This window comes from Pangasianodon hypophthalmus, chromosome 6 (genome assembly GCF_027358585.1).
Source record: "Pangasianodon hypophthalmus isolate fPanHyp1 chromosome 6, fPanHyp1.pri, whole genome shotgun sequence".
NCBI lineage: Eukaryota > Metazoa > Chordata > Actinopteri > Siluriformes > Pangasiidae > Pangasianodon > Pangasianodon hypophthalmus.
Genome location: NC_069715.1, coordinates 21,895,025 through 21,920,748, shown reverse-complemented (window position 1 = coordinate 21,920,748; position 25,724 = coordinate 21,895,025). Strand labels below are relative to the sequence as shown.

At 38.8% G+C, this 25,724-nt stretch overlaps 1 protein-coding gene across 1 annotated transcript in view; it reads right to left on the bottom strand.

Moving 5' to 3' along the window:
* zbbx (zinc finger, B-box domain containing) overlaps nt 1-25,724 on the bottom strand; it is a 50,910-nt gene that overhangs the window by 10,373 nt on the left and 14,813 nt on the right. The window contains exons 8-16 of the mRNA XM_026914293.3: nt 20,080-20,262; nt 17,472-17,649; nt 15,695-15,806; nt 9,399-9,511; nt 8,396-8,514; nt 8,173-8,231; nt 6,322-7,247; nt 2,289-2,506; nt 378-549 (exon numbers count right to left, since the gene is read on the bottom strand). Coding sequence (XP_026770094.3) covers nt 378-549; nt 2,289-2,506; nt 6,322-7,247; nt 8,173-8,231; nt 8,396-8,514; nt 9,399-9,511; nt 15,695-15,806; nt 17,472-17,649; nt 20,080-20,262 — 2,080 coding nt within the window. The remainder of the gene's footprint in view (nt 1-377; nt 550-2,288; nt 2,507-6,321; nt 7,248-8,172; nt 8,232-8,395; nt 8,515-9,398; nt 9,512-15,694; nt 15,807-17,471; nt 17,650-20,079; nt 20,263-25,724) is intronic.

Here is a 25,724-nt window from a genome sequence, read left to right as displayed (position 1 = left end):
CCAGTCTCCAGTGGACATAATCTGTCCCTCTTGACTGAGAATAAATGTCTTTCATTTTCTACATTACTTACTAAATGGCTCCATTCCATATGGAACAATAACACCAATGAAAAGACAACACTTATGGCAAAGTTGTAGCCTGAATTTATTATATAATCCATTATACTTACTGACTAGGAGTATAAAGATTTTCCACTTTGAATTGCTACACCAATCTCAGTATCTATAACATAAATAAACTTAAATAAACTGATTATAAACTAAACTAATTTTTCTCAACACCAGGTATGATGAAATACTTTGTACTGATTGATTATTGACATAGAAATAAATCTAATTCAACAGAGAAATTTGGACTGTTTTGCACCAGTACTGACCTGACATAAAGGCCTCTGAGTTTGTGGAGTGTGTCTGCATCTCTGGAGGAGCGTGTGATGGAGCCGGACTCAGTGGAACAGACCTGGATTCTAGCCCCAGTGTGAAGAAGCCATCCAGGCCTTGGTAGGTTGTGGATACACTGCTGTGTCTCTGTGCTAAAATGCTTACAGCCTGTAATACAGAGAAGCATATTAATAATCATTATCACTTTCATTATTTTTACTGTATAGTTTCTTATACCGAAAAGCACCACTAAAACCATGAACAGAAAACCCATTTACTAGCACAGTGTTGAGTGTAATGGTCCAGAAAAAAATTTATATGGGTAGAAAACTCAAACTCAAGCTGAATAAAAGCTGTGCATAGTTTTTTTTTTTTGGATGTGAAGCACCACACAGACATGGTTTGTACCTAGCTAGCAAAATTAATTTTACAAACTCACTTATCAAAGTCATCTGTGGCTGGGAGCCAAGGGAGCAAAATTGTACGTGTTATCTGGGTGGGAGGGATGGCATTTTCTCTCTCTCTCCAGTCATCCACAGCTACACTAGCCCACCCTGTGCATCGATATCTCGTGTATGTAGAAGAGGGCAGATAATGCTTTCTTCCGAATGTGTTTATGCTGCCCTGTGATGCAGCATGAGCAGCAGTTCATTTGGTTGGGTGGCTTTATGTGTCCCGGAAACATATTAGCCCTCACCCTCTCCAGTTCGTAGCTGTCATATGATAGGGGACAGCTGGCTGGTGAGTGGGAATTGGCAAGTGATCAAATTGGGGAGAAAAAAAACTCACTCTTGCCAAAGAATCTGAACATTGTTGCTGTTGAACATTAGGAACCCACATCAGCTGAATGTATCAAATGAATACTTTAGACTAATGCAGGCTAGATTCAATTTCTGCTGCCAATGCAATGCAACAGTTTTATACTGACACAAATTGCTGATTCTGTCAGGGTATAAAGGCAGACGTCGAACTACATTACTTATGGTAGGCTGGGTTTAAATCATTTTTTGGTGAATTTTTGTCATCTGAGTGACACCCTAATGTTTGGTGCTGACCTATGTACTTTAGTCGAGATGACCACAGGCAAAAAGCACGAGGCTGCTCTATGAGAGTGGTGCCTCACATCAATGACACATTGTGTCGTTGTTGTTAAAAGGAAATGAGAAATGTCCGCTTTGTGATTGTTACCAGGCCACTGTCAATTTGACGCAAAATGAGTTTGGATGAGATAAAAACCTAAAGAACATGAGCCAGACAAAAGAGTGGAAATAAATGGCTTCTGACTATAGATATAATTTTTATTTTAGCTTACCTCTTTCTCTCGCTTTCTCCCTCCATGTACAGCAGGTCACATAAGTGTGACAGGCTTTTTACCACACAGGAAATTTGATTCACATAACTAAATTTGTCGAATATCAGTAATATCAAACTCATTGAGTCACTAACTCCAAAATATTATCACTCAAAGAGACTCTCTCCAATAGAAAATGAGATGAAATCCAAGAAAGAACAACTTAAAGCACACTGAATATTGAACTGGATACGCCTTCAATATATACTAGTAATCGCTGCCCACAATTCACACCTTAAGGGAGACAGACCAGAGAGAACTAATGAGCATAGACTAAGAGACACCCAAAGAATATTACAAAATCAACAATACTAGTGGCACAAGGCTGGATCCAAGGCTGGAGTCAAGCAGATAGTACTGAAAGGTCAGAATCCAACCATAACATTAAAGAATAACTCCAACTTAAAGCACAATTTACAGGAACAACAGTTATTTATTCAGTTCTGCATCACCTCAACACTTTTTGTTTCTGCTGTCTCAATCCAGTTTCCTATCTGCACAATCTCCATTTCTACCAACACAGGAGAACTGAAGCAGACACATTTGTTTTGCTCACCAGGGACGGTTTGGTAAAGAAGCCTGGCTGCTCTTCAGTTGTGGGGCTCTGAGAGGGGAAAGGAACATCTACAGTGGGAAACAGAGATGGAGGGGAAGAGAACGTGTTTCTCTCTTCCTCTTCCCCCATGTCCTGCAGTGCACATCTCCTCATTTCTTCATCAGAAGAGTCTTCATCAGTGGGAATCATGCCAATACTGTCGCTTGACATATCTGAATCTGCACAAAAACCAACAGAAAAAATGTTAGCGTTATTAGAATTATGCCACAGGGGTGCAGATACTGATACATAGCGATGTAATTTAAAAAATAAAAAAAATGTTATTTCAAGATTGTGGGTCCTATACACTTTTTAAAGATAGTTAGTCGAGACATGTTTGGTGTCTGAACTTTACTGTAGCAAATGTTCAGTACACATTATGGCCAGTTGCATCATGTCTAAAATATCCCACACTCAGATCAAAAGATATTCCTCAACATGGTTTGTGGTAAAAGGGTGTAAATGTGTGAACATTAGCTTTGTAGATCCAGTGCAAAAATAACCAGGCCATTTTTGATTTATCAGATTTATCACTTTAATGAGGTGAAAATCAGGGAAAGTGGCGTTCTTATATTGTTCTGTTAATGTGCAAAAGGCTGAGTTTCTCTATCAGGTTCCCTCACCCAAAACTAAACCATCATACTGTGTAGCATTTAATGTCATCCTCTTTGAGAAGGAAAGGCTGGAAGCAAATAGTTAGATGCACTTAAAACCATAATACTGAATTGGACGCTCATCACACTCGGAATTTATCATATCTTTCCAACTCTAAGTGAATTTCATCAGCAGGATAGTTACTGACAGGGAGGACCTAGATATGAGCTTTATCTAACAAAGCACAGGAAGCTGTATTCTCTAACAAAGACTGCCCCTCTCTCGCTCTCTCTCTCTCTCTCTCTCTCTCTCTCTCTCTCTGTATGTATGTATTTCTTTCCTCTCTGTGTCTCTCTCTCAAGTACAATTTCACATTGAACAAAGAGCAAATAACAAAAAAATCATATTGACCTACATTGTCCATGCGTGATTGGACACATAGAAGTAAAAACTACAATTCTGATAATGTATTCATTTTCTTTAGCATGTTAGAATCAACTCCATGATGTTGGGACTGGAGCCATAATGATCAAGAATATGAGCTACAGATAATACAAAAAAATCAGGAAAATAAACTAATCGATGGAATAAAATGCAATGTGAAATGGAGATGCAATATACATATGTATTAGCTAATTACTGTCCAGTCGTTTTCTCTATTGATGTTTTAATTTCATTTACTTGTTAGAGGTCCAAGCACGAATAGTGCTGGAACACAATCTTTTTTGCCCCCTTCTTCTTCTTCTTGTACTACTTCTTCATTTTATTATAATTATTATTATTAGTAGTAGTAGTAGTAGTAGCATTGCCACCTCAGAGCACCTCTAGGTCCGCCCATCTCCCAAAACCATGCTGGTAGGGAGATTGGCTTCTCTAAATTGGCCAACTCTAAATTTTCTTGGCTCCAACATGGGAAAAAAAGTTATTACAGTCATACCAATGAAGCACAAGGTGACAGAGAAAGAACAGAAATCAGTAATCATAACTAAAATCCTCTTCTATTATTAAACACTACTCAAAGATATTTTTCTGTGTGTAAATGCGCGAATGCAGACTGGAGGATCTTAAATATAAGCTTAGAAATGATCAAAAAAACTTTAAGAAAATATAAGTAATAGTATATAGCAATCTGATCATGTCCATTTTTGTATTTAATTAGAAAAGTAATGCATAATTTAATGGCATATGAATGACATATGAAGTGTCACTAAATTAAGTGACAATAGTCCTTTTGCCAAAAAGTTAAGCAAACATGTCCTGGTTGAGATTAAGTAGGGACTAAAAGAAGGATATGGGATTATAAAAATGTAAATGTTATGAAAAAATCTTTAGCATTCAAACCAGAATTGGTATATAGCAAACCAAAAAATGAAGACATACAAATTGTTAGATGTGTATAGTTATATACTTAGTACGTTGTAAAAATGTGTACGGCTTTGTTTTGCTTTTCTATTTTGATAATCTACAACGTGACGACAGAAAACCAAGTATGTGTCCAAAAGGGAAGGCTGAATATTAAAGATTATTTCTATAGTAACAACTCATACAGGGACTTGTATGTTAGACAGTCTACATAATCTACGGCCAAAATGAAAAAGATTTTTTTTTAAATGTTATTTAACAAAGAAAAGTGTGTAATCATTAATATGACGGTTTTGGAGATGTTTATTTAACATTTATGGAAAACTTTTGCGTGTCAAAGCTTCGTGACAAATGGATCTGCTTCCACACGTCACATGACTTGTAAAGCAAGCAGCCTATATAGCTAAAAACTGTACATCACCATTATGAAATTATACACACTATAACTATGTAGGCCTTTCTTGAATGAAACTCTGGGTTTGCAAAACTCTCAAAAGTTTGGAAAGTGTGAAGTGAATTGAAGTGATGCATGAATAGTCTGTCAGTGTATTGTAATGATTAAATTTCTCACTAAAATTATATTTTAATCTTGTTGCCTATAAAACAATGCTTGAACAGGGCCTGTACCCTTCATGCTGACCATTTCAGGATCGAGAAAAATGAAGACAACGAAAAAGAAAAGGAGAAAGACCTCTGTGATTGTCTTGCAAATACAGTTGGGTACTTAAGTTTTGATTAAGAGGGAATTATGATTATTATTTTGGGATTTGTTATATATCTTATAAACTAAGAGGAGCTACAAACGCTGCCAGCTGTGGTGTATTTTCTCTCTCTCTCTCTCTCTCTCTCTCTCTCTCTCTCTCTCTCTCTCACACACACACACACACACCTTTCTCTCCAAACCTTTAATAACATTTATAATACACAGCTTGATGCCTGTATGGTTCTGCTAGTCAGCAAGTAAAGCTTAAAGTTCCTGCTGTGTGGGAACATTGCAGTGTATGTGTGATTCTTAGTCAGAGTGTGTGTGAGTGTGTGTGTGTTTCTTTGCATGTTTCAAGTCAGCGGAGTCCCTGCTGTGTTGTGTGCATATCCACATTTCAATTCTGATTGTTGGGAGCCCCAGGTGATGGTGGTGATTAGGTTCCTGCCTTGTATTCCTGTAGTTTTCCTCAGTGTGTAATTGCCTGGCTTAATGCTATGGTGCACTGGGTATTTATTTAATGCTCTAATCGATATCTAAAGAGAAAGGCCTTTATTGTTCTGTCTAAATTAACTTTGGCAAGCAAGCAGGGAAAGTGCAAAGGGTCTGTGGAATCCAGGACACTAATCAAAAATGATGCATAAATTTGCATCTTGATTTTTCCATGTAAATAGCATTCCGGATAGCTACTTAAAATAGCTACCATTTATGAGACCTCTGGAAATAAGTGTCTGAAGTTACATAGCTAGGCAAATTTTCTATTTCTATTTAATTTTTATTACTTTTATTCAAATTATTTTATTGTGTAATTAAAACATAACCACCAAATATCTGTCTATCATTAGTTTCTACCAAAGTATGTATATTTGTATATGTGTGTGTGCGCGCGCACTGGAAATAGAACCAACTACAGGCATAAATGGGAACATAAACTCCACCTACAGGATTAAAAAAAACAAAAACAGTTCTGCACACATTGCTGGTAGTTGAGACCAATTCTGAACTCGAGAGATGTACTGAAGTTGAGAATTCATAGACCATGCTGACAGCGCTGGCATTTGTACTTCTTGGTTTTTCCAGTAAAAGAACAAAAGAAAAAAGAAAAAAAGAAAAAGTACCATTCCGGTTTAGGCCACACCCACTTTTGTGTATTTAAATCTAAATACAGGCACAGATAGGGTCATTGCATTACACCCTTAATTTATATAGCCAATTGTAGCCATTTTACTTGGCATTTTTAGCTCAATTGTTCTACAATAAAATCTAAAGAGATGGCAATGGTACAGAATATTGTACCATTAGTAGTGAACACAGCAGGAGGCTAATCATACTCACTTGATAAGCTCAGGTGAAGAGGAGGTGAGCTTTGCAGGATTTCTGACTTTTCCGAAGATGACGACGATCCTAAAGGAAGGAAATATGGTTCCTCGTCGTCTGAGGATGACTGCTCTGCAGATAAAGGTGATTTCTGAAGTTCTGAAAGTGGCTGGGATTGTGATGGAGTGTTACCACTTTGGGTGTGAGAGAAAGATTTAGTAGACGGTGGGGTCAGAGCTTTAGCGCTAATATGATAGAGTTCTGAAGGTGTTGGGCTCAATTTTAGCCTGGAGGAAATGGAAAATGCTGGCGAGAGGCATTGAATTGATGTGGAAGGTGATGGGCCATGGGATTGGATAAAAAAAGAGGAATCTAAGCTCTGTGTTGATGTGGCTTTTAGTGGAGATCTTGGAGTGAATGGGGGGTTCAGAGTGCTAGAGCTTCTTTGATAGTGTTCTGGATGAGTCAGACTCAGTTTTTGATTGGAGGACACAGGGAATGCTGGTGACTGACACTGCATTGATGTGGAAGTTAATGGACTATGGGATTGAGAAGAAAGAGAAGTAGAAGAGCAGGAATCTCTAACCTGTGTTGTACATTTGAGTGTTGACGTGGTTTTTGATGGATATCTTGATATGTGTGGGTTGAGGAGTTCTGGTGATTGTGCTTCTTGAAATGCATGTTCCTTATATTGTTCAGGGTTTAGCATTTCAGAGCCTGTTAAAGTAGAGCTATCCACAGATTTTTGGAGCTTATGGAGAGTGAGTGATGACGGGAGCTGGTCTGATGGTGGGGATTGTGAGAATGATTCTACTGACCCACTCAGAACTGTTTCATTAGCCAGTGTTTGAGTTTTTAGTGAGAAATCAAGTGGCTTTGTTGGAAGCAACACTTCCTCTTCTGCTTGGCAAGGCATCGCTAAAGCATTTCCTTCTTGATTCACTCTGTCAGAGAGAAAAATACAAAAAAAATCCACATCAGAACCCAGAATATAATTGAGAAATGAAAGTTACATTTTTTTTTTTTTTTGGATCTGATCATCATGCCTCATTGGCTAAGCTCCCTCGGAAATGTTCCCCTTTGTTTCCAAAGTGTTATAAGTACATTTTTCATCCCCATCCCACTTATTAATTTTCAATTCTGCATCTAGTTCCCCTGTATTGTTACCCAAACTGATCTGTGTACCACATGCCACTGCCCGATCTGCATCCACTGTGTCATTACCTGAAGCGTGTCCCACGTGTCATTACCTGATCTGGGTCCCAGTGTCATATATCTGATCTGCAGCCCCCAGTATCATTACCTGTTATGCATCCTTCACGTCACTGCTCATTTGCCATCTTAGTAGCGACCCAATCTGCTCTCCCTGTGTTCTTACCCAATCTCAATCCTTTGTCCTCCTTCATCCCATGTGTTATTACCTGATCTCTTTCCCTTGTGCCATGTTCATGTAAGCGTACACTACATTTCCTGGCACCCCTCAATGCATACCAGACATGCGCAAAATATTTTACACTATTTCATGCAAAAAAAAAAAATTGTACATTGTAAATCTTTTCCATTACATTGGAAAAAGAAGTTTTTGTTCAGAAGTATACATAGAAAGAGAAGTAAATTAATACATAAGTAAATACAATTAAGAAAGCAAATCATAAAATAAAATTAAAGCACAAATTTCCTGTTTTAGTTTTCAGTCCATTGTGTTTGGGTTTTCATTGTGGTACATTGCTATTTCATATACAGAATACAGATACATATACATATACAGAAAAACATTCAACTAAAATAGAATTCATGACACAAGATGAGGCATACTGAGGAGTTGTTTCTGTTGTTGAATATCTCTTTTCTATATGTAGCATGACTCACTTTTTATCATCTCTCTGCTTGACTCCAAAGGAAGCATCCACCAGAGGGTCTCCTGCTGTCTGGATAAAATTAAAACCACAAAACCACTGATGGGAAAAATCTGGACTTCAGAGAGGAGATTAAAATGTAAATGCATGGCTTATAGCAATACACTAGTTAGATAGCGGATATCTCAGTGCCTACAGGTGATATGGGGCAGCAGCCGCAGAGAGCACAGAATTACCTCATCTATCTCAGTGATACTCAGGCATGATTTGAAAATGTTATTCACTTCTTCTGCTTCTGCTGAGCTGGAGATGGCAAAAAGAGAGACGCAGTAACGGTGCAGATCCATCTCCTCAGCTGCAGCACATATGAAAGAGAGACAGAGATTATGTGACAGGTGGAGTCTGAAGGATATTTCATCAAAGTACAAAATGTAATCAGTGTAAAACAAAAGCATGAGCATGTTTCAGACAATACGTTTGAGACAGGAAGGATTTAATAATGCGAAAGATTTTAGTCAGCTATATTTACAGTGCCTTGCATAAGTATTCACCCCCTTGAACTTTTCCACATTTTGTAGTGTTGCAACCTGGATATGATATTCATTTAATTTGAATTTTTACCATTTGATTAACACAATATGTCTAAAATTTGAAGGTGGACGGTAGTTTTACATCGTATTTTAAGCTGGAGTCACTGCAGGAAGACATGTACATAGTGTCAAATAGAATTTTTCAATCAGTTAGTAGTGCATGATAATGGTCAGACTCAGAAAAGAGTTTGGTGTACACATAAAAGATGTGAGGAAGTGTTAGGGGTTATGCTAGAGCAAAGATAAGGTGTTTAGGGGAAACGCAAGCTTCATCACTCTTCTCTCTACTCTTTTCCTTCTTTTCACCTGCAGAATCTCAACATGCACTTGTTCTTCGGCTGTCAGAGGCCTCAGTCAAGCCATCAGACACCCTCTCCACCGTAATAAAAGCCCTGTGATTAGCCTTCAGTGGTGTTAGTGTGATGGATTGGCAGCACCCGCTACAGGAATTCCAAAGGCATGAGCAGTGAGGGGGTGAAAAACGAACTTTTTCGAAGTGTGTTTGAAAGTCTTGGTGAGGCTGTCCAGTAGGCATGGTAGGTAGGATTTCATTTATTGATTGAATCACTGCCTGTGGCTAACACACATGTATGTATAACTGTCTCCTTTTCAATCATTGCATTTGTGTGTGGAATGAAACGGTGCTGACCTGTTAGTTCATGAGTCGCATGGGTCTCTTCAACAGGCTGTGTGAGAGTGTCTGTAATCGGGTCCTGTGGGGATCTCGGGGTGGAAAGCAACTGGTAAGATTCAATCTGTGTTCTGAAGAAGAAAAAGAAGATGAGAGTCAGAGTACAATCTGTTACAGTGTAGAGTCACTGATTGTATATATAAAACATGACAGGGCATGCTGTTATAGGAAATTAATCAACGATGGGGCGATGTGATGTATTACCATCCTAAACGTACTATAGATGCATATTATAAGAAACACATTAACAAAGACCTGTGATTTGCCCTGTAGCCGAACTACAGCCCTTTAACTTGATCTTCCTTAGAGATAAAATGTGTGACTCTCAGCAATAATGATGGTAATGAACCCCTCTTCCTGCCCATGTCAGTGAATTTGCTATGCTAATATTTGTACTGTTCTCCTAGACAAGACAGGTAGAATGTTGCTGGGTAGCTAACTCAACAAACAGCATGGGAGGTGGGTTAGCTAACTGTGTGTATGTACATTAAGGAGATTTTTTGCATAGCCAGCCAAACTTGCCATAAGGTACCACAATGTATCTCAAGGATGCTGTGAAATTGCAGCCAACTGCAAAGTCACTCAGTGTATGATGACTTGTAATGTGTGTAATGATGGCATGCAGTTTCAAGGTCCTGCTCCTTTAGTTCCCAGTTTTGCACACTGTAGTGCTGTTCCTCTAACACACCTAATCTGAGTCTTCAGCTCATACATTTATGTCAATAAAATAAGTGTGTTAAAGGTGGACATGGGTAAAATATATAGTACAGAACTGCTAGATTTCCCAGTTCTTCTTCTATTCTTCTGTGGAAATAGTCATATTTTTACTGTTGCTAAATGAACAAAATCCAAATACATTGTGCTAACTTATACTGCAAAGGACTGTTTAGAGTCTGCAGACATGGATTTATTCATAGAAGCCACAACTAGTATTCATGAATACACCGAATCTGTAATCAGTGCACTTCTATTTGTGTGCCAACTCAAACTATTCAGTTGGGGAAAAAAAGTGTGGTTTATCACTGAGAACCACAAAAAAAATCAAGGACTGAATCAAGGCTTTTAAGCCTGGTAGCAAAACACAACAGAGCAGCTCGCTACGCTTTATCAAGGACCATCAAACAAACTAAAATAGCATACTTGAGGAAAATTGAAAGCCAATATCTGAGCAATGACAACCACAGCATGTGTGAGGGAATCCAAGCTGTCACAAACTATAGAGGAAACAAAACCAGCATCACGGACACAAATTCTTTTACGCCCACTTTGATGCCACCAATTATAACATTTCCACCAAACTCCCCAGCAAGCCCAGTGAACCCATTCTCCAGGTAACATTTGATGTTTTGTGGTTCTGCAAAAATCAACCCCCAGAAAAGCAGCAGAAGGAAGCAGGACATGATGATGTTGCACCAAGGATATTGAAAACCTGTGCTGCACCGTTGGAGGGAGTATACGCAGACATATTTAATATTTCACTCGCACAAGAGACCACACTCTACTGTAATCTTGAAAAAAGCCAGGGTAACCAGCTTTAATTTCTGTAGATCAGTTGCACTCACAGCAGTAGCCATGAAGAAGCCTAGAAGCTAGAAACATATCAACAAGCAAATTCCAGAGTCACATGAACTCCTGCAGTTCACCTCATGCCCAAACAGGTCTGTAGATGATACAGCAGATATCGGTCTTCACTCTTCCCATGAACACCTGCACAAATGGAATTCCTATGTACCATTCCTGGACTACAGCTACAGTCAACTCCACTAAGCTAGTGAGGAAACTAGCTGACCTTGGCCTACCCACTAACACTTGCAACTGGATCTTTGACTTTCCATGTAATAGAGCTCAGGCAGTAAGCATGGGGAGTGGGTCACTCTTCATATAAAAAATTACTCATCACTTCATGACTATAACCTGATTATTAAATTTGCAAATGACATTACTGCTATTGGAGGGTACACAATGGAGATGAGTCCATGAGTTCATAATTAAAATTGATCAGTAACCTAATGCTATACGGAATGAACGGAGTGAATATTGAACTGGTCTATAAACACTACAGCCATCATCAAACAAGCAAACATCACCTTTATTTGCTAAGTCACTCAAGAAAGACTGGCATAGGTGGCTTATTAACTTCTGCCGTGGACTGATCCATATAACAGAATATTTTGGAAATGTCACACAGAATGAAAGATATGTCCTCCAAAAAAATCATAAAAACTGTGGAAAAATCATCAGCACAGCTCTCCAATTCTTCAAGTCCCTAGCAACCCACTGATGCTGCAAGAGGGCACACATCATCATCAGTGACCCTGGTCACCATATGTTCACGTGGAGGGACACCAAATACAGGAGTCACAGATCTGAAAATGCCATCACTGACAGAAACCACTTTGCCAATAGTTTTTTTTTCCCTCTGAAGGAAGACTAGTGACCAAAGAAATACAGACAGGGACGTCATATTCCAAGCCATATCCATGAATGTGTGCATACCATATTCTGTGTCAAAAACACCAGAAAGTCCCTTATCTAATATACTGAAGGACAGAATAAAGTAAAATTACAATTACAGTAACATTTTAAAAATATAAGCTGTGATCAATGGTACTAATCTTTATTTGATTACTTGAGGAAAGAGCTCATTTTATGGGTGGCTAAGGTCAAAGTATCTAATTTGTTTATCCTAACTTGAGCTCATGAGTTTGCATGTGCCATTACAGAATGGCATCCCATAATCCTAGACCATGCATAAAGCTTTCATGCACGAAGAAAGTATTATTTTCTTCACAAAATCCACGGAAAATGCATTTAGAGTGCAAATGCTCTTCTTATTCCATGCACAGTAAACTGGTGCGCATAACAGAATCGTAGAATGTGTTTTAATTGAGTAATGTTGGACCTTATAGAGGGTCGGTGCACATTTTAAGTTATAACCCAAGGCTAAAACTGTTAAAACTATGCTATTTGGTGAAACTGTAAATTTTTTTTTTTTTGTAAAGTCACACATAGCAGAAATTTTACGTTCAAACCAAGCCAGGAAAGAGTTTGACAGATTCAGCTATCTGCAGAAGTTAAGTCTGGTGTGTAAGGGCAGGAAAAATACTGGACATGCAGAACGGTGGAACAAACTAAGTAAGATTGAGACACAGTGACCTAACACACTCTCAAACACACTCTAACCCATTTTATCCTCATGGTGTGTTTGTTAATGAGCTAATGAGTTAAATGAGATGTGCAATGGCCTGGAATTGAAAACTGCCTAAGTGTTTATAGCAAAGCGGATATGAAAAAGTGATATTTTGTTTCTATTATAATGGAGGAAATGAGAGCTGTAGTGGCTGAGAGTGTTAGAGGCAGAAATCCAAATTTGATTCACTACACCAAATCCTCTTCTTACCCTAAAACAGCAATTTAACACACAACTGTGTTCATCCTTCTCGCTCATTCTATCCTTTTTTTCATTATTTGGCCTTCTTTTCTCTATTTCAAGCTACCCTGAAGCTCTTCTTACACACATATACACACACACGCTTTTGTTTTATGATACTTGGAAGGACCTTCCACTGACAATTATTAATGCAGATGATGCAACACATAAATCTAACCTTAACCTCTGTAACCAAAAGGAAACTGTTTTTTATATAAATGCATATAAATGAATAGCTGCACATTCTGAAATACATGCATACATACATACATAAAATAAAATAAAAATGTATTTTTTTAGTTTATTATAATTTCTTTTTTTTTTTTTTTTTGTGGGGACCAGACAAATGTCCCCAAAAGGTCAAAACCGTAAGTCTATCCTGGTGGACACACACACGTGCACACATGCACAACCATACAGTACTCTGGGAACACAGGGTGTTCTTGTTCTACAGACTATAATATTGAAATAAAAGCTGTTTAATAGGTTTACCGCTGAGACCCTTTGAATAGCTGACCTGAAAACCATGGCAACAATGAAACCCTTATGCAACACCGACACGGCTCAAAGAAATCAGCAGATTTTCTGCCTGGCTTTGGTGTTTGGTGAGATTGTTTTGAAGCAGACAGGCAGTATTACACCTAACACATTTTCCATTTGGTACTGGCATTTGATGGGGTTTGATCTTCTCCAACAAGCAACTAAGACAAAATGTTAGGTTGGTGTGCTTTCCTGTGTGTGATTCATAGTGGAGAATGTTGCCCCTTATTCACACTGGTTCAGCTGACTTTTTAATATAAAGCTAAATTAAGACATTAGAACGGGGGTTGAAAATTGTTTTAATGGAGAGTATTGCTGTGTTTTTCTGAACATTGGTGCTTCATGGGTAAGTCTCAACATTTCCAGCTAACAGAGAACATTCTCAGAATATTACCTACAGATTCTGCAGGTATTAAGAAAGCTGTAATGTTACAAAAACAATGTTCTGAAGATGTGGTGTAACTATGTTCATGGAGCAAAAAGGACCATAGAAACATGACATAGATATATTGCATGAAAGTTATATTACAGCTTTGCACTGAACATTATTTTGCTCTGTTCCTGATTCTGAAAAGTTCATCTGTCATCTGTGAAGGTTAATTAATCCGCCTAGGAAAAACCAATAGTATCTCGGACAAAGGGCCTCATTTATCAAACGGATTTATTTGTAAATTGTTCGTACAAGTGTTTACACAAGAAATTTGGTATTCATGAAAATCCCTGAAATTTAGAAAAAGATTTGTATTCTGTAATGTGTAAATTTACGCAGAAGAAGATTAACTAATGTAAACCTCAACTTGATCGACTTCAAATCATACAATTTGCATGAATCGCTGCACTTCTATACATGGAATATACTTATTCTTATAGACTTATAGAAGTGCTTTGGAGTTTCTGTCAAAAGCACATCCTCATGCTAGTTCACTAGGACAGGGACTAAGAATACCATCAAGAAAAAATTGTGATTAAAGTCATTTTATATTAGTGGAATAAAAAATATATAACATAAAAAATAAAGACAGCAAGCTAGTACAAACCAATAAAGTAAGATAAACAAAACTAATCATTCAATTATGGCAATAGAAATGCTGGCGTATAAACAGAGGATAAACATCTGGCTGCACATAACTGTAAACCATGAACAAATGCCTCAGCTGAGAGAAGATTTAGTGCTCACTAACTATTATTAATATTATATAGTATTAAATATTTTATTGGCATAGAAGTGAGTCAAAAAAATCCACTTCTGCCTTTCAGCCTTTACCCTGATCATTCATTTCGTGTTCCTAGCTGTCTGTGCACTTGAACTTTTATGGAGTTTTGTGGGCATCACTACATGTGAATGTCAGGAATGCACTTTGCACATTACAGGTGATCAACATATGTGAGTACGAAAAAAATCAGCTTTTCCAAAACTTTTGTAAATCCACAGGAAAATATTTGTTCGGTTTGGCTTACAGAAATATTTACACACAACTTTACTAAAAATGAAGCTCAGTGCATTCAGTGCAGCAGGCTTCAGGATTTGGGAAATGTATAGCATTAAGTATAAATGGCAAACATACCATTTTTTTTGTTTTGTAATAGTCAATAAAGTAGTAAGTTTTCTTTTTCTGTTTGCTGAACCTATTTGTCAGCTGACCAACTACAAGTAAAAAGACTAAAAGACATGGAATCTACATGTCCTGGGCACCCTGGATAGTGATTTGTCCATCCCTGGTTCTGTACATCAAGTCAATACCATCAAAACATTTTAGTGCACTAAAACCAGTTATAAGTCTAATGGCTCCCACACTAACAAGTCTTCCTTATAATTACAATGTAGTAATAATTCATTTTATTTATACAGTGCCTTTCCTACACTCAAAGGCACCTATTGAAAAGAGCTAACGACATTATTCTTAGCATGCTAGGGTTCACTCTGCAGGTTGGGGTTTCGACATTAACTAGGCATCTCCAGTGACCTCGATGGAAAATTGAGCTATTACTGAACTCAGTAGGGACATGAGCAAGAGAAAAATCACATGAAAAGCCTTCATCTTTGAATTGTACCTTCCAGTTCTGCCCTAACTCATAACGTATTAGCATCAACGCAGCATCAAAGAACACCGTTATAGGTTCGATTTCCATTCCTCAAGGAAAACTGCCTCATGGGATTCAGGAGATTTTTAAGCCTGGGGAAAGTGATTAACTGGTCTGTCTTAATTAAGGCCCAGAAGGTTAAGTGACGCTATTTAGCATCTCCTAGGACAGTAATTTATAGGCTAAAGAGAGCCCTCCTGACCTGCGGTGTTTCTTCAGCAGCAGCCTTTCCATGTAGCTTAGTCCATGATCCCTAAACTCAATAAATATGGGAGTTCTTCCTCCAGCCTGGGTCGCCATCACCTCCATGCTTACTAGAGAGAAAAGACAGAGTAAGTGTGATCAGGTTGTACATCTTTAACTGTTGGTTTTGTTACTCCCAGAAATGCTGTTAGTTTATTTTTGTGTAGTTTTAACTAGTAATGCAGTGATACCATTTTTTTTTCAGACTGAATACACGAGTACATGTATTTTGATACTCATCTATACCAGTGCTGATACTGATACAGAAATGAGTTTCCCTGAAGTAGGGGCCATGAAAAGCACACACATGTATGTCCATGCGCATACACTACTAGGCTCACTCTTTATAATATTAACTAGTTAATTTTAAATGAAGTGAATTAGCTACATTAGTTACCTTGCATGGAGTAGGGCTGCAATGGTGCGGGTTTTGTTTCACTTTCGAAAATTGCTTCTGTACCGCTATAAGAAAAATACATTTCACTTACCTAGCACTTACTACAGTGTTGGTTGTTGCTGTGTGCTGCTAGCAATGAACTCCTCTTTCAACATATTCACAGAGGTTCACTTCATGCTGTCTATTCATTACATCACATACACTATATGGCCAAAAGTATGTAGACACCTGACCATTACACCCATGTGTGGGTCTTCTCCAAACTGTTGCCACAAAATTGGAAGCACACAATTGTCTAGAATGTCTTTGTATGCTGTAGCTTTCAGATTTTTCTATACTGGAACTATGGGGCCTACCCAAAAACCTGTTCCACAGTGACAGTGCCCCTGTACACAAAGCAAGGTCCACAATGACATTTTTTGCCAAGCTTGGAATGGAAGAACTCGAGTGGCCTGCACAGAGCCCTGACCTCATCACCACTGGACACTTTTGGGATGAACTCCAGGCCTCCTCGCCTAACATCTGTACCTGACCTCACTAACGGGCTTGAGGCTGAATGGACACAAATCCCCACAGTGGAGAGTGGAGACTTCAGTAAACAGGGGACAAACTCTGGAATGAGATGTTCAACAAGCACATATGATTGTGATGGTTAGGTGTCCATATACTTTTGGCCATATAGCGTAGTATCATGTGGTATTGAATGTTGCTATCAGAGATTTTTGTTTGAGTATGAGTATAGGATGGATACCAGATACCAGTATTGGTACTGCTGCATCCCTAGTCTTAGGAGATTTTTTTTATTACAATTTTTACAATTTTTACAGACTTTTGTTCAATTTTATTAGTCAGTAATATTCACATGCTTTATGAGCCAGATTTTGGCAATATACCTGTGTTATTATTTAAGAGGGATACAAGACATAGGGTGCATGATAGATGGAATGAGAAAGTGAACAAAGACCACTAGGGAAAGAGAGAGATGACAAAGACACATTAGACACATTAGGAAAATTAGACACATTAGTAAAACCCTGTTGGCAGGATAGTGAATGTGTGATGAAGTAACAACTGCTATGTGGTGACCAGAGCAGATGATTTGATCAGGAATATGAAACACACAGGGTCATTAGTGGATTCACATTCAGCTGTTTTCCAACTAATTTTTAATTTGCGCATAATAAATATTGATTGAAAACCAGAGATTAAAAATGGAAAACTATTGTGTGATGGAACAGAGTGGCCCTGGTCTTAAGTAGCAACAAATGGCATATAATGTGAGCCAAATATGTGTGAGCAGGATATAGCACTGTGGTGTGTGTGTGTGTGTGTGTGTTACCTGGTCGAGCAGTTTGTACATTGCGGTTGGGTTCATGATGTTCTCTGTCGCCATGTGTGTTTCCTGCTCTCCACTCATTCAGAGCCTGCTGAAAACTTCTGGAAGATTCCTCTTCATCAAAATTGCCTCTCAGTAAAGAGGTTTCATTCTCCTCATCCGCATCATTCACAAACAACACCTAAAGCCAGATGTGGGTAGTAACACACATTTACTTAATTAACTTTTCAAATTCTGAAAACAGTGGGCCGTAATCAGAGTTATGTGCATGCAGTGAAGATTGAAGATAATGCTGACTTGAGCAAGGAGCAGTATTAAATCTAGTGTCATTGTCTAACAGTTTGTTGTAACCCCAACATTTCCTGTCTGTATGCTTCTCTTACTACATTACCTCCCCAGCAGAGCTTTTAGACTGGTATTAAGAAGGTATTCTTAATCCGTGACCTAGTGAACCAGTATCAGGATGTATTTTTTGATCAAGACTTCAAAGCACTTCTATAAATCGCTCTGGATAAGGGTATCTGCCTAACTCCATGAATGTGAAAGTAAATGTAAATATACTCTGCACAGTAGGAGTGAATCTGTGTATGTAATTGGATTTTAACCTGAAGTCTTTGTGGCCTAAACCAGAATGAGGGTTTTTTTTTTGGTTCTTTGTTTGTTTTAAATATGAAGCCTACCACTATGCCTCAGAAACACTGGTAAACCTGCGGTAGAAACGCCAGCAACATCTGTGATTTTTGGCTCTGACAGTTCCTCATCACTCCAGTTCATAACTGGTCTCATCTAGAGATGTGCAAAGAGCCATTGTTTTGTAATCTTGCTCATGCAGTTATTATTTTGGTTGTCCATTACAGCAACGTTTTCTTAGGAACTTAGTTCTAAGCAAATATTTATTCAATATTTATTTCCCGGGTCAAAAGCATAGCGTGGAGGCAGCAGTTACCCATCCGATGAGTCTAGGGACAAACTGGCCAGATTTTCGGATATTAGTAAAGGGAATGTTTGTGGATGGGTCCCGCAGTAGCAAAGCACAATGTGGGATATGCACAGCGCTGGCTGGGGAGGCAGTGCCATGATCATCAACGTCAGTTCCGCATCAGGGAGAGAGGGGAGGGTGGGGAGGGTTCTGCCCACCCCCTCTTTGTGGGGATTCTCCTCAGGAATTTCCCTTTAGAGACAACCCAACTGCTGGTCCCAAAGAGCCACAAGGAAATGGCAGGGCATTTAGGTCAGGATAAGGCACGAAACCGTCTCATGACCTGTTCGGACCACAATCCACTCCAGTGGCTCCATCACATGGAAGATGACAACGCGCAGATCACTCGTTGGTATCTTTGCACTTCAGCCATTTAAGTTCAAGGTGGTCCACAGGCCAGGGGTGCAAGTAGTGGTGGCAGACTTCCTCTCTTGCTGGGAAAGGAAGTTGGCTGCAGGTCGGATGACTCCCCAGCCTGAGTCAGAAGGTGGTGGTATATGGCAGCGGGGGCGTGGCCGAGCGCCATTTATGAATGGAGGGGGGGAGTCCGGGAGAAGGAGTGAGTAATTCCAGGAATGAGCATGCACCTGTGTGCATGTAATTAATGTGGTATTTTTTGCTTGGTTTGTGTGTTGCAGGACGAGAGAGAAACAAGAAAGCAAGTGGAACGAGCTGAGCTGCGAGGAAGCAGAAATGTGTGCATGGGTTTGTGTATTTTTTTCCCTGATCGAGATGGTGAAAAGAGCCCTAGTAAACAGTGGCAGAAAATAAAAGAAAAAAGTCAAGTCATGCTCTCCAAAGCCTGCCTCCCGTGTATACATTTATCGACAGACCTACCAAGGGTTCTACAGTATTCAGTTACAGTTTACTACTTACTGCACAGTGAGCATATGTAGTGGAAAGGAAACCATTTAAAATTCAGAATAAATGTGGGCTTATAAATATTCTAGCATGAAGATAAACAAAGGGTGGAAGGCTGGTGATTGTTGGTGATTATTTTTGCTTAATCCTTGGTGATTAGCCTTTTTACCATTTGTGGTTTATGTGATATGAACACATAGTGTAACATTATTAATGTTTGTCTGTCTGTGGCAGTTAAAAAAATACAGGTTCATTGATATTCAAATGCATTTGAACAGTAGCTTAAATCTCTTAAATATTTAAAATTTGAATGCTATTTTAACAGAATTTGACAGCCCGGGGCTACAATAATGTTAACTGCAAACAACAGCCATGTTGTCTAGATATTAAAAAGAAAACGTTAACCAGAAGGTGTAGGCTACCTTCTGTATAAGATAATACATCTTACTGTATACAATTTAAATCAAGGTAAAGTGGATGATTATATCACCTCTACTTGAGCACTTTAATTTGAGAATGGTTTTCTCTACTCCACCCACCTCTGCCTAACGCACACCATACAGATTCAACACTTTCAGCTAAGTGCCTCTTTTAGCTAAGTGCATTTATCTTCTTTACTTTAAGTGTTTTATGGCTGTTGCCTTTTTATTTTTCATTGTATTTGAAGCACTCTAAGATTTTACTGCAGATGAAAGGAGTTTAGTTCATAACCATATTTTCTGGACTGTAAGACACACCGTGTGTGTGTGTGTGTGTGTGTGTGTGTCTCACTTGTGTGCTGTGCATCTGGTTATTAGAAACAGGCTGGAGAAGTGTAGATGTTGCACTGCGTTCTGGATCTGTTCCCCCATCACCACCATGATTCGACCAAACATCTTCCTCTTCTTCACGTTCAGTCTTCTTCTGAAAACGATTCACCACATCCAGTGTGCTGATGGAGGTATGGAGCTCGGCCTGGACAGAATTATTTTGCACAATATTAAGATTCTTCCATAACTTAATCCAATAATGAGGGCTAAATAATGAGGGAAAATGTTGGATTTGTGTTGTATGAGTACTGAAATAAAATCAGTTCTTTTTAGGCATTTAGACATTTGCATACTAAAAGCCCTCCTGTCAGGTCTTCCCTGTTTTTGTCCCTGTTGACCCATTCACATGTCTTCTGTCCCCATCTGCCAAGAGTAGACATTCAGAGCTATTAATTGTTTAAATAATCAATCTAACAGGGCAAACCTGGGCAACAAGAAACACCTGCAAGTCACATGTCCCAATATTTCTGATCACTTCTGAACAGAAAAATGAGTGGGTTCAAACAAAAGGTACCATGTTCTAAGTTGTTCAACGCAGCTACATGTACATATCAGGAAATGAAAGCTGAAATTCTGCTCTATCATCTCATATTCATCTTTTGATCTCTAACCCAAATGTCTTAATTGTGTAGCAAAAACAAAAGAATTGGCCTTGCTGTTCGAATACTTTTGGAGGGGACTGTAGATACTGTTGCATTGCCTGAAATCCTCCATGTTTACCTTCAATGCTTACACAAATGTCACACAGTATCAAGTGTATATATATATATATATATATATATATATATGTATACTCTATAAACCTACATGCGTCCAGAACTATGTACTATGCTTTGTCATCGAGTGTTAGGTAAAACTCCTTCAAACAACTTTTACACCGACCAAAGTCCAGTGCCAAGCAATGAAAATCCTTCTAGAAATGGAACTGTAATTGTTATCTATTATGCAATCCACTCATTGGCAAGTGGAGCTTAATTTTGGTACTTGATGCAGTAAGAGTGGGTAAATACTGTATATGATACAAATTGCAAGCCTTGGCTGCACACACAACAGGCATTACAAAGTCAAGATACGGTCTTGGGAATTAAATTACTCAGTTTGTCTGTCAAGTATTCAAGCTTTGAAAATGGGGGCATGGCATCCATCTAGCTACCCAACAGGTTAACACCTAACAGCTAAACATACAGTAACATTAAATATTATTTATTAAATAAGCTGGGGTTACACCATGAGGTTATCAACCCTACACACTATGAGGCTACAACTCATTTCAACACATCTGAGGACTGTCAGTGAGGCACTGGATGACTGGAAGATTGCTGGTTCTGAAATGCCATTAATTACCAGCAAATTATGTATACAAATTCAAAGACTGCCACAGAGCCATTAATAACTGGAAGGTTATGTTATGTTTAAATCCCAGGATTGTTAGAGGCCCTAGTGATACCATAGTTGTGGGGTTGTACACTCAGTATTGATAGAGAATCTCTGGTGACTGAAAGGTCATGGGTTCAATTCACAGGACTGCTAAAGAACCACTAGTCAGCAAAAGGCTGTGAGTTAAAATCAAGACAGTTAGGGGTGAAATGTCAGAGATTAACTTGCCAGTTGGCCAAAGTTGACTGGAAGGTTGTGACTTTAAATCTGCCAGAAAGCCAATATAACTGGATGGTTATAAGAAGTTTACACCCAGAAAGCTGTCCTTAGGAAACTAGAAGCTTATGAGTTAAAATCTTCTACATCTGTCAGAGACCCACTAGTGACTAGAAGGTTTTGAGTTCAAATACCAGGCATACCAAGGTTTATTAGCTCAAATCCTAGAACTGTCACTGTTTACCCTTTACTGCTCGGCTCTATGCTTGGACTGGTTTGGATTTTGCCTCAGTTTAAGCGATAAAAGTGTCTGCCAAAAATACATGAATAAATGTAGCATGTAAATCTAAAACGCCATGCAATCTACAAGAAAACTGATGTGAGGAAAAGGCCTGCATCTCTAGAGAAACAGGACACACCACAGGGATCAAACTCAAAAGCAAATCCATAGGTGTTGTTGTGATTATTTTTTTCCCACTTTCCTTTTTCTCATTTTTTTGATGAAGGCAAATCAAACAGGATTAAGAGCGCAGAAACCTGCCTCAGTGGTCACATTGCTCTAATCCAGATTCAATGTGGCCTGCCAAGCATTCACCTTTGATTCTGGCTAAGCTTTTTCTTTCTCACACACACACATACACACACACAATTTTTTCTTACTATCCTTATGAGGACCTTCTATCGACATACAGTATGTATTAATGCAGCTAATTAATGCTATGCTACACCAAAATCTAACACACACACACACATACACACATGCCATTTTTTCTTACTATCCTTATGAGGACCTTCTGTTGACATACAGTATGTATTAATGCAGCTAATTAATGCTATGCTACACCAAAATCTAACCCTTACCCTAAGCTAATGTGGCTATATTTTAAAAGGCTTGTAGAACTGAATGTTTGAAAGCTGTTAACAAAGCCATCCAAGCCAAAACAGTACAGCATCTGCCAATGCCACTTTTATTTTAATGGATAATTTTTATAATAGCGTTGCACTCATTCTAGCTTTATGCTTTGCCTGAAAAGTGTTGGCTCACTTACATTAGAATTCAGTCTGGTCTCTAATGAATCCTGATGATATTGTTTTATTATGGATCAGACAGGAGTTCTGGGCAGAGCACACTGATATGGCATTCCAATCTTTGCGATTAGCTGCCATGGCATGACAATCAAAGCACCAATTCTCCAAAGATTGTTTCATTTGAACCTTGAATTCTGCCAGTGGAATTATTATTCATTCAATTTCAGTGATTGCTTTACCCTGATCTGGGTCCTGGTGGCTCCGGAGCATATCCCAGGAACACCAGGATGCAATGCCAGTCCATAACAGGGCATCACACATACGGTACACACAAGCACACACACTGACATCAGGGGGCAATTTAAAATAGCCAGTCCATCCAGCATCAAGGATTTATGTGGTGACAGAAAACAAGAATCCCTAGAAGAAACCCGAACAGACACATGTGTAACTCTGCAAAGCCAGTAATGCATGCTCAGGATCAAACCCTGTACCGGGAGCTGTTAGGAAACAACCTGCAGTGTGACCATACAGCCCACACTTTTTATGCATTTTGTTATGCATTTCAGTTATGCCCCAAGCCAAGCCTTCCTCAGATGTAGTTTATTTAATGCCTGCTAGCAGCTTATCTAGTTACGCTTGTTTATTGTGTAAAATGAAACTGTCACACTGCATACTGTCCCATTATCTTCTACCGTAAATTGTTCTACACACCAGTGACTGTTGGGACAATGTTTGCTTTTGAAATTATGATTGATTTCTATGCAAATATTTAATTTGGAAAGACACAGGGGTGCTTTATGACAAACTTATGCCACTGTCTAACACACACATTGTACATGGATGCATAACATAAAATTTATGTTCCATAGACACACACACATTTTGGCTTTGGCTGGAATGTGCTGTATTCCCTGAAGGTAAGACTACAAAGTGATCAATTTTGTGTGTGTGTGCGTGTGTGTGTGTGTGCATTTGCCTGTTTACCTGTATGTCTGTTCATGTGTGTGTGTGTGTGTGTGTGTGTGTGTGTGTGTGTGTATCTGGAACACTGAATATAATAGGAGCTGACACCTACCTCCATTGCAAATGTGTGCGTGTGTGTGTGCGCGTGTGTGTGTGCTGGTCTGGGGTCTGGGGCTCTGAACTTGAGCAGCAGGAGGAGAGCAGCTCATTACAGCCACCTCACAACCAGCACGAGCACAGCCTAATCCTTACACACACACACACACACACACACACACACAGACCACACAAAGCCCTGTTATCACCAGCAGTGTGTCAGAGACTGATATTTTTTGTGTATGTTCATCAAGTCTCTCTCTCTCTCTCTCTCGCTCTCTCTCCCTGTGTGTGTGTGTTCATTTCTTCATTTGTTCCAATATACAGTGCAACTACTTCAGGCCTTGATTGCGTCAGCAAATACACACTCTTTATTTAATAATGATGCTGTAATATAACACACACACACAGTTAATTTCAAGGTAATAGAGACATAAAAAGGGAATATTTTAGCTACCATTAATTACTGTTTTAACACTTATAGCAAAGCAGGTACACTTCTATTTATGGTGCTGATTTAGCTATTTAAGTTGTGTAGGTACTGCAATGACTGCTTTACTGAACACTTCAATATTTTGTAGAGAGAGCATAGCTAACTACCAAGCTGTTTGGCAATTTCTGTTGAATCTATTTATGATTAACTACTAATAGTTATTATTAATAGTAATTCTGACTGATCACCTTTATCCTATGATGAAACATTTCTGTCCTGGTGGTCTCTTCTGGCATGACTCCGCCCCATCCACAGTTCATGAGGGCTCACTGAATGGTTTATAGAGTATGAAAATGATGTAACTCAAATGCTATGGTCTTTATAGTCACTAGTTCTCAATCTAACTGAACACCTATGAGAGATTTTGGAGTGTTAAACAGTGCTCTCCACCACCAGCATCCAACCATCAGCTGAGGGAATATCTTTTGGAAGAATGGTGTTCATCTCTACAGTATAGTTCCAGAGATTTGTAGAATCGCTGCTAAAGCACACTGAAGCTGTTGGGGGTGAGCCAACACTTTACTAATTCACTTTGTGTTGTATGTTCTATGTTGAAATGGTTTTATACACATTGTATTGGAAATGATGAGTGAGTCTCTAACTGTAAATCTACATGTAGCTGGGACAGGGCATGCAAGGAAGTGTACAGTGTTTAAAAAGGAAGATCTAGTGTAGCCTGAATGAGCAATCTAGATCACTCACACTGATCACATTGTTTTTTAACATCAAATTTCCGCCACATCACTAGCTTGGAAATGAGATTAGGTCTAATTCTTTCTTCATCGAAGTTGTCAGCCTGTGGTCTTATTATAGTGAACATCTATCACCTGCCATGGACGGCAAAGAAGAAGACTGGGCAAACTGAAATGTCATTTATATTAGGGTCCAAAACAAAAAGCTAAATACAGTACATGCCAGTGTCAGGGATATGCTATGTGTATACAGTATCAGGAATATTTAACTTGTTCTTATAATCACATAGCTCATAGTTTCTATAAGTGGACAATTAAAACATAGAATATGTTGAACAAATATATTAAGCTTATCAATGCTCTTTTTTTATTTTACCTCCATTTTCTACTAGATTAGGTGACCTGCCAATTCCCACCCACCAGTTAACTCTCCTCTATCATCTGACAGCTTCCAACAGGGAGAGCAAAGGCTAACACATGCTTCCTCTGAGACACACGTAGCTAACCTCTGTATCTTTTGGAACTGCTGCTCGTGTTACATCACAAGGCAGTGTAATACACTCGAAGGAAAGTGCTATCAACTCTCTCCCACATACATGAGATCAAAGATGCCCACAATTGGCTAGCGTCACTGTGATTGACAGGGGAGCGAGTAATGCAATGCTATACCTCCCAGCCAGAGATCATGGCCAATTTTGCTCTCTTTAATCAGTGGCTATGGCATTGCCAGGATTCAAA